At 46.4% G+C, this 9671-nt stretch overlaps 2 protein-coding genes across 2 annotated transcripts; one reads left to right on the forward strand and one right to left on the reverse strand.

The window, feature by feature from the left end:
- Positions 1-971: 971 nt before the first annotated feature.
- LOC109747452 (uncharacterized) lies at positions 972-3406 on the forward strand. Its single transcript, XM_020306505.4, has 7 exons — positions 972-1484; positions 1562-1645; positions 1811-1951; positions 2171-2236; positions 2386-2553; positions 2667-2996; positions 3105-3406. Exons 1-7 carry the CDS (start codon positions 1140-1142, stop codon positions 3201-3203), a joined length of 1233 nt encoding a protein of 410 aa, XP_020162094.1. The 5' UTR covers positions 972-1139; the 3' UTR covers positions 3204-3406.
- Positions 3407-3773: 367 nt separating this feature from the next.
- Positions 3774-8986, reverse strand: LOC109747451 (glyoxysomal processing protease, glyoxysomal). The gene is made up of 14 exons (XM_020306504.4): positions 8841-8986; positions 8690-8736; positions 8417-8597; positions 8276-8326; positions 7799-7873; positions 7189-7305; positions 6980-7111; positions 6772-6875; positions 6193-6278; positions 6024-6118; positions 5257-5950; positions 4926-5127; positions 4551-4639; positions 3774-4462 (listed from the first exon to the last, which is right to left on the reverse strand). Exons 1-14 carry the CDS (start codon positions 8904-8906, stop codon positions 4227-4229), a joined length of 2175 nt encoding a protein of 724 aa, XP_020162093.1. The 5' UTR covers positions 8907-8986; the 3' UTR covers positions 3774-4226.
- Positions 8987-9671: the final 685 nt, after the last annotated feature.

The raw sequence follows: 9671 nt of genomic DNA on the forward strand, positions 1-9671 counted from the left end.
CTTCATCAACACCGTCACCACGCCGTCGTGCTGAGGAAGCTCTTCCCCGAAGCTCTACTGGATCGTGTGTTTGCGGGACGTCACCGAGCTGAACGTGTGCTGAACGCGGAGGTGCCGTACGTTCGGTACTGAGGATCGGTCGATCGTGAAGACGTACGACTACATCAACCGCGTTGTCATAACGCTTCCGCTTACGGTCTACGAGGGTATGTAGACGACACTCTTCCCTCTCGTTTCTATACATCACCATGATCTTGCGTGTGCGTAGGTAAATTTTGAAATTACTACGTTCCCTAACATCCCCCCCCTCCCGCGGGATGGGCCAAACTTAATGTCGACGGCTCCTTCTGCCCGGAGACGAACATGGCCGGAGCGGGCATGGTGCTCCGGGACAGCTCGGGCTCGATCATCTTCTCGTCCTGTCGTCAACTACGGAGATGCGCGGATGCACTTGAAGCGGAGTTGGCCGCGTGTATGGAGGGCCTAAACCTAGCACTCCAATGGACGCCTCTGCCGGTGGAGCTTGAGACCGACAACCTAGTCGGAATCAATATGTTGAGAGGCAACACTGTAGATCGCTCTCGTTATGCGATGTTGATAGACCAGACCAGACGCCTCTTGAGGGGAAGAAGAGAAGTGAGACTAGCTCATATCTCTCGGGATCAAAATAAAGTTAAGTCATTTCCTTGCAAACTTTGGTAGAGTAGAAGAGCGCACTGTTGTGTGGCTCGGTACCGGTCCAGGTGTTGTGCCTGATCTCTGTAAGCAAGACTTTCAGTTTGGGTAATCAATAAAAGTTTTACCCTTTGCAAAAAAAGAAAAGAAAAATGAACTCTACATTAAATTATTCTTGCTTGTTCTTTTGCTTTCGCAACCGAAAAGACTCTACATCAAAAAGATCCAAACCGGCCGCCGTAGAACTGGCGAAGCAAACAACTGAGAAAAAGAAAGGGCCACGGCAGAAAACTGAAACGGGCCCTCGGCTGTACTGTAGCCACCGAAGCCACACGTTGCAGCACACGAAAAAACAAAATCAGCCGTGCTCCTCCGAACCCGCGCTCTACGCTTGGGGCGCACCGCACCGAACCGTCCGTTCCGCTCCGGCTCTCGGCGAGTGAGCCGCCGCCGCCACCGCCGAGATGCTGCCGCTAGCGCGCGCCCCACTCCGCCGCCTCCTGCTCTCCTCTCCCCTTGCCCTGTCGCTCTGCGCCCCCTACACGACCGTAGGCCGCCGCGGCCTCGGCGGCGGCGGCGTCTCGCCCCTTCTCCTGATGCTCTCCGCTCGCCCCTCGGCGTGCCGCGTCGGCGGGGGCTCCCCGGCCGCAGGGGCACCAACCGGGGCCTCCTCTCGAGGCAGGAGCTTCTGCGCCTGCGCCGTCAGCGTGGACGACGGGGCGCCCTCCAGCTCCGCCGCCGGCAGCGTCTACGACGACGTGGCCGCGCCCTACCTCTCCGTCCGCATCCGCTGCCGCAAGGAGGACGCCGTCAGTATTCCCGCTCTAGTTCAGAGCACCAAGTCTCTATCAGGGTTTTCCCTAACAGAAGTTCCATGTGTCTCCAGGAACTGCTGTCCGAGTCCCTCCTGTGCTTTGGCGCTTGCTCCGTCACGGTGGACGACATTACCGACGCTGCGAATCTTGACGAGGTGAGTTCATTCTCTCTGCATTTTGGGATTCGGTCGGATGATTTCCTGTGGTTCTAGCTAACACAATCTGAACAAGTTTTCAGCCTTACTGTCCATGGCTTGCTTGTTACAGATGATGCACAAGATTTGTCAAAGATCTAATGTGTGCAATCGTGTGCTGTGCAGATCTCCATAACCACCATATATGCACACGGGGAGAACGTGGGCTCAAGCATATCGAATGCTGCAAGCTCAGCTGGCCTGGACTACAGCCCAGCGTATGAAACCACTGTAGGAAAGCAGTGCGATTGGGTGACACTCGTGCAGGTTAACTAACACTCGGTTCTCACTTCTTGGGGTCTTGATATTCTACTTGTGCAACTTTTATATACATGATGATCTGAGAGTGAAAAGTCCATTGTTCTGTTTTGTGCCTTCATGTGACGAACGAATGCGAGTATCTGCATCATACTGATACGGCATGTCTGCAAATACACTGATTTTGGTTGGCAGATACTTGAAAACATTACTGTTATATGTCTGCAGGAAACGTATGAGTCTACTAAAGTTATCGATGACCTTTGGATCATTCCTAAATGGAAAACTCCCCCTGTATGTCTGCTGCATACACCATGCTCTTTTCCTTTTAATTTCTTTATTTATTTATAGATAAGTGTTGTTTTCGTTTATCTTCATCTACTTGAGTGCTTGAACTGAGAGTTACTTCGTCATGTGCCATGTCCATCTTCCTCCATCCACAGGATCCGCAGGCCACAAATATCATTATCAATCCAGGTCTGGCTTTTGGAACTGGGGAGCATCCGACGACCAAATTGTGCCTTCTTTTTCTGAAGGAAGTTATTAAGGGGGGTGAGCATGTCATGGACTATGGAACAGGCACCGGAGTGTTGGGTATTGCAGCTCTGAAGGTGCAATGTTTAAAACTGTTCTTGTTTACTACCAGCAAATGTTTTTTCAGGAAAAGACATGAGCAATATGCCTTGTTTCATGCTCTCATTGTTGGCTTACACTACAAATGCAGATGGGTGCTGCTCTATCGACTGGTATAGACATCGACCCTCAAGCTGTAAGATCCGCTCGTGAGAACATGCTGCTGAACGGTATGGATTCCGACAGAATGCTGGTTCACTTGGTACCGACAGGCGCCGAGCCTTCATGCTTCTCAAGTAGCATCGACAAATCAGAAGAGGAAAAGCCCGGCAGTAACCTTGAGCTGAAGTCTTCAAAGGGGACGCATGACATTGTTGCTGCAAACATACTGCTGAACCCCTTGCTGGAGCTGGTCGAGGACATAGTTGGATTTGCGAAAACCGGTGGAACAGTTGCCGTTTCAGGGATATTGTGTGAGCAGGTAAAAGGAATTTAACTATTTCCAAAATTTAACATGTCATTCAGAGCTTTGTTTCTTGGTTACGATGCTTCTCTTGGTACCTCACCAGTTATATCTCGTCTAATATAGGTTCCGAAGATCGAAAAGGCTTACTCCAGGTACTTGGACAACTTATCTGTATCTGAAATGGATGGATGGGCGTGCCTTCAGGGAACAAGAAGAGCATAGATTTATGCATTTCCTTTTTCTTCTTCTTCTTACATTGTAAAGGCAGATTGACCTTATTTTCCCGACTGGTGAAGGATTTTTGCCCCTACAGGAGGAGAATGTTTTGGCCTTAACAATTTGAACCATTTTGGTAGGATTACTTCGGTATTGTCAAACTATACTGTTCATTGTTTTCAATGCCCCTTCGGAGGTGTGATGCCTAACTGCTGCTTCTGGCCCACATGTCACTGACCCAACTGCATCTGCAGTTACGGCACTGAAGCTCAGTCTTACATCACTATCCGGCGAATGATAAGAGGACGTGTTGTTCACAGTGCATAAGTGCAAATAGCACATGGATGCTAGACAAACACTGTATAACGTTATTTCGCAAAAAAAATAACACTGTATAACGTTTGTTTCGTGCGCATCATTTTTATCACTACGATAGCGTGAGGAAATGTGTGGTAGTAGGATATCAAAATCCCAGATTGGTTCTGAGGACAAACCCAGATTGATTTTCATTATGAATTCAAAGGTTAAATGAATCAGAAAACATGTCGATGGTTTCAGGCTAACTGCAGACGCTAAAAAAGCATTGGTAGTACAACTCACGCGCAAATGGTAGAAGATTATCTTTTCAGTTAGTACAACCTGTATTGCTTCCAGTATCCTCGTACACTTCCTGAAGATATGTCCACTATCTGGAATCAAATTCAGCACACTATTGTAACACCCTTCTACTTGGAAACAAACTATACATGAATCAACATGCATCCTTTGGGGGGGGGGGGAACTCATTCATTAGCGGCAGGCCTGGTTAGCAATCTCAATCTGTGAGTATGCTTTGAAGGCCTTGTAGCGGCAGGCCAAATCTTGTAGAACTTTCAGTGTTCAGGTTACCTGAACTTCGCCAAATTAGAGCCTGCCATTTTGGTGCTCAGGCTACCCGAATCCTTAGTTTTTCATTCTTTTCCTCCTCTGTACTCCTATGTATTGAGGGTACTAGTACTATCCATTTGTGCTTTGCAGAAATAATCCCATCTAAATTTTACTGGGAATCTTGTGTTTAAGGAAAGCCTCCAAATCACTTATAGATGTCAAACCTTCTTTCTGATTGGCAAGAAACTTTGAGAACTCCGAAACTTTCCCCTCTCCGCTCTTCCCAGGGGGGCTACTGAGAAATGGGAGAGATGATGGTGCTTGTGCCAGTGCCCACACTGATGAGAGCAATTCATTTGGTTTATCCAGCTGCTCCAAAATTGTGTAATCTCCATTCGCTGTACAAAAGGGGAGAAGGTTGACAAAAAACTCCTATATACCCTGGAAGACTCAGTTGACAAAAAAGAAGATGATTTGAACAAGCACCTGCATACTTGAAGACCATTTCCAGAGATTTGCAGGGGATGCTAAAATTCAGACGAGGTATTGTGCTCCCACCGCCATGCTTAGCATTGCTGCATATGTTAACAGAAGAAATAAGTGAATGGAAACGAGTATGTTGGGCCTTTGCCAGAATCTAGAAAACTAAGATGACTGCAAAGACAGTCTTACGGTCCCCAGAATGAAGGACAAAGGGAAGTGGGTCACTTTATAGGTGAAGCAGGAAAACACCAAGACAGCAAAGCTAGTTCCGGAATAGTACAAATCCACCAAAAGAATGGGTAATACTGATACAAACTGCATGCAATTTGACAGTGGTGACGTGGTGTCCACTAATACTGTTACAATGTTTGTGCATACCTTGTTATTAGTCCAACCATTCGACCATGTGAATTGACAATTACACCACCACTAGATCCAGGATGAACTGCCGCTGTTGTCTGCAGCATTACTGGCAGGTCCATATTGTCTGTCTGCACATTGCTAGGCAGATGAGAATGTTGAGCTGATGGAATTTGGACAACTTTCGAGACAACCCCAGAGGAAAGGGAGGAACATAGACCTACAGCCAAATACCCAAATAGCAACGTTATATTAAAATAAAGCAGTTAACGTACATGGCATATATTAAGCATCAATCTGCTGTAGGAACTATTTTGGAAACTATGGTTCTAAGGCTTATTAATATTACCTGATCGAGGTCCAAGAAGACCATGCCCAACAACATATGCAGACGACCCTGCTGTCGGACAAACAAATTCTGGTCTAATTGCACAAAATTCAATCGCGATCTTTTCCATTTGAAGCAAGGCAACATCAAGCGGCCCCTTGGAGATAAACACCACACTAGCACTACACCACGTCTGTTTCTCCCCATCATCCAAACGAACAGATATTCTCTTCTCTCTCTTGGAACCCAAATTAAAGAATGAAACCTCATGCTTAAAAGAATCTTCATTGGACATCTTGCAATGCTGTGACTGCAACAATTTATTTTCTCCATGTAGATATTCTCCAGCAAGTGAGGTGGTTTTATGTTGTAAACCTAAAGGTGAAGTTCTCCCAAATCTCCAAGGCTCCAAAAGATGAGCATTTGTCAGAACTAAGCCATTCTTGTTGAGGAGAATACCTGAAGCCCAAGTTGTATCACCAACCGTGACAAGAACAACCGAGGATATGGCCTCTCTGAGTGAAGGTGGAATGCTATACTGATTAAGGTCATTAGCTGAATTAGAGACAAACCTTCTATGATTATCCATGCTACATGATTCCACCATTTTACTGTCTGCACTTTTGTCATCAAGTAGTTCATTTGAGACTTGCTCAATTAGTTCCAGTTTGTTTCTGCTCCATGCAGTGCATATTCCCTCCCATGTAATCACAAGCTGTCATGCAGATACCTAAGTTCACATATCTTTTTCATGTGTAAAAGTATATTACAGACACCAGTAAACTCACCTGAACTTGTATGTTGCTGCCTCTCTGTCTTAATGGCTTCATCAGCATCCCCACAAGACAAGAATTTTTATCGAACACTGGAGCACCTTCCATACCTTACAATATTTGAAAATTTATTAACAGCTGACGTCATAAATGTATATCCTAACAGAGATAGTGATATCCATACCAGGAAGACAGTGGATGTCGGCCATCAGCAGCGCGCTCCTGACAGCGCCTGGAGGTAAGCAGTTTGCAACAGCACCGACTGATATACTGCTTACATAATAACATCAATATTATGAATTAATTTGACAATACCTCTTTGTTTTAGAATAAATGTGACATAATAAAGTGGATAATAGCATGCATGTCTTTCCGAAGGCAAAAACTAGAGCGGCTAATTGACAATGAATAAGCCTTCACGGCACATGCCTCAAACAGAATTAGACTATCCCTGTGTTTTTAGCTTCAGTGAGGACGTGCAAAGAAAAATTAAAGAGCAACACTTCAGAGTTTAGTATTATCTCCATAACAAATATGTAATGGCATCAAGTTTTCAACTGTTTGAAGACTCCCTCTGTAACTAAATATAAGACTTTTTTGCAGTTCAATTTGAACTGCAAAAACGTCTTATATTTAGTTACAGAGGTTGTATTACATTGATCAATAACATAAATCATGTACTCCATGTTCTAGCTGACTGAACTTACAAATACACTAGGTCCTATGCTTATTACTGAACTTAAGCAGTAGAGATAAAAATTACCTGTTGAAGAAATGGAATGGTGACAGGATGCCAAAGGGAGACCCCACTACCAGCAAAGAGTCCCCTCGCTGTGGCGTCGGTGGAACGTTGATATGTCTTGCATTCTGATCATCATTGACCAAGATCATCAACTCGATAAAAACTAAGTGCATCTTGTTCTTAGATGCTAAAGGTCAGTGAAATGAAACTGCATCATAATGAACCTTACACTTGATGTTAAGGCTGAGACTCCTAGTATAGCAATTCTTGTGGCGGACTTGGCTATTGTTGATGGGTCAACAGACTCAGCATAGACATTCTTCCTGTTATACTCAAGGGAGGATCCGGCGTCATATTCAACCTGATAATGGCTGATAACGGTAAGTCTTCCTTCGCTATAAATCAGGGCAGGCAAGTTTAGCTTGATGAATAGACAACCTGCTTCTGATTTACATCGGCCAGTGGCCAGCCAACATCCCATGACGAGCTTCCAATCAGTGAACCATCATATGTTAACAAGGATGATACAGAATCAGCAGATGCTGGGACATCAACCTAAAAGGGGAAACTGAGGTGCTGAGATGACAATGAATCATATTTTTCCATCTAATGCCATATATAAATATCTAGAACCTTGTAAAATATTACGAAAAAGAAATGCAGTTCTGATTATAATTATTAAGTCTAAATTCATGATTACTCTTTCTGAGCTCAAAGAACATCCTTTAAAGCCAAAAAGCATTTAAACAGCTATTGCCTCCATTGTTGTAATCATGTATGCCCAGTTGGTACACCTCTCGTATTACTAAGTAGCACTTCCTTTCAGTGAAGAATCGCACAAGCACTGCCCATTCTTATAGCACTAACGGGCAGTTAAAGGAGGGACTCTCCCCCCTTTAGCCTGCGGTTTTAATAGCATGAAACGAAAATCTACAGAGTTTATGTTGCTCAAGACAAAAGTCCCGATGAAGTAGTACTAGAATCTGGGTAAACAAAAAAGTAATAGTAGCAACAAATATACGTTTTCACATGGAAAAGAAACACCCACCATGGCAAGTAACTCAGCTGAAAGCCACTGGGGAGCTCCAGAATCTCCACGACTAATGTTCCCTGATTCCTCAGCCTGCATATGCCAGGAAAAGATCAGGATTTCAGGAAAATCTTCCTAAAAGTCATTCAGGATGGATATTCTCTGTGCAGTTCTTCAACACACAGAATTAAGAACAGGATATTTAATTTGATCTGCTAATCCTACAGCCCTTTACAATACTGTCCCATTGATCTGAAGTCTTAATAACCCCCCAAAAATATGCACCAATCTAAGCATCTGCCTTAATTTTCGCTCTTATGTGGCGATGGACAGCTTGACACAATTTATTGACCCAATTTCATTAATATGAATTCACATATTTCTTTCAAGGAGGCACTCAATAGACTACGTACTGTGTGATGCAAGTGAGAATAGTTAGCACATTACAATACTGGTATACAGCAAAAACACAGGGTCCCTGCAAAAGTTCCTCACCTCAACTAGCACATCAAGACGCGCCTCCGGTACTAACCTCGGCTGCAGTTCCTGCAGGCATTCCATCAAGCAACCAGCAAGTTAGCACCAGAATCACCCCAATCAGACATGAGTGAGTGAGCACGATACACCACAACCAACCTCGCTGGGGCTATCGCGCTGCTCCGCGACCAGGAACGCCTCGACGAGCGACGCGGCCGTGAGCGCGACGCCCCCGGCGTGGCCGTGGGACGCGCATATACGGGCGAGGAGCGGCGGCGGGTCCGCCAGGGCGCCCGGCGGCAGAAGGACGGCCGACGCCGACAGCGTGGTGGACCCCGACCTGGAACGAAACCAAGGCAGGTCACGCGATTAGGCTCGAATCCGGAGAGGAAATTGAGGAATCGGAGGGAGGGAGGGGAGCGGGCGCCGTACTGGTGGAGGTGGAAGGCGTGGCGGCGCATCTTGACGGCCTTGGGGTCCTGGAGGAAGCGTACGGGAGCGTGGCGCTTAGCGAGAAAGCTCGGGAGGCGCTGGTACGGGTTGAGGAAGAGGAAGATGAAGAGGGCAGGGGGTGGGTACTGACCGGGCCGACGATCCGCGCCATCGCCGAGAAGCTCCGCGCGGCGGCGGCGATCTCGCGCGGCTCCATGGTGGCCGCGGGGAGCGGCACGGTGGCGTCTTCCCCTGCGCTGACTTTGTTTGCTGGTTGAAGTGGGAACTGGACAAACGACGACTACCGTTATCCAGGTATACTCGTGCGGGTTAACATTCCTGCTCTTCCCCGGCCGACTTTTTTTTCCCTCAACAAACCGTACACCCGTGTAGCCCTACCCTTTTTTTTTTCATGAAACGGAGGCAAAAGGATTGCCTAGTTGATTAATTCGGAAGAAGAGAATTGTCCAGATAATTTATAAAAAACCGGATAAAAACAGATACAAACAAATGCATTCAACAACACCACGACCGCGTAGACGCCTCACCAAATGCTCCCAACATACAACAACCACAACCCTCAACACTTCTACAATGCGGAACCACGGGCGAGAAAACCGACAACGACAACTCGTAAGGCCAAAGCCACGTCAACGACATGACAAAGTGATTACTATCTATCATGAAATCGCGGTTCCCTTTTGCATCATCAATTATAGGAACCTCTGGCTGCTCACTTGACAGGAGAATCTTGTCTTTTACTCAAGGTCGCTAGCGTGTCCACCTTCATATGCTCCACTGATAGACTCAAACACAACTCCCTGAGCTCGGGCATGATCTGCATCACCGGAGCCACGAGCACGACGATGGACTCGCCCTCAGTGGAAGACAACATAGGAGGGGAGGTAGGCGTCGATGATGAATTGTCTCCAACACGACGGGAGAAAGAGCCATATAACTCCACCCTATCCTCTGCGGAGCA

This window comes from Aegilops tauschii, chromosome 1, assembly GCF_002575655.3.
Source record: "Aegilops tauschii subsp. strangulata cultivar AL8/78 chromosome 1, Aet v6.0, whole genome shotgun sequence".
Taxonomy (NCBI): Eukaryota; Viridiplantae; Streptophyta; class Magnoliopsida; order Poales; family Poaceae; genus Aegilops; species Aegilops tauschii.

Excerpts from the sequence above, each read along its gene's own strand:
- LOC109747452 (XM_020306505.4), top strand. The coding sequence starts at position 1,140 with ATGCTGCCGCTAGCGCGCGCCCCACTCCGCCGCCTCCTGCTCTCCTCT. Across the intron at positions 1,485-1,561 it reads GCTGCCGCAAGGAGGACGCC|GAACTGCTGTCCGAGTCCCT; the intron begins GTCAGTATTCCC and ends ATGTGTCTCCAG. Across the intron at positions 1,952-2,170 it reads ATTGGGTGACACTCGTGCAG|GAAACGTATGAGTCTACTAA; the intron begins GTTAACTAACAC and ends ATATGTCTGCAG.
- LOC109747451 (XM_020306504.4), bottom strand. The coding sequence starts at position 8,906 with ATGGAGCCGCGCGAGATCGCCGCCGCCGCGCGGAGCTTCTCGGCGATG. Across the intron at positions 8,327-8,416 it reads AGCGCGATAGCCCCAGCGAG|GAACTGCAGCCGAGGTTAGT; the intron begins GTTGGTTGTGGT and ends GAATGCCTGCAG. Across the intron at positions 4,463-4,550 it reads AATGGTCTTCAAGTATGCAG|CGAATGGAGATTACACAATT; the intron begins GTGCTTGTTCAA and ends CCTTTTGTACAG.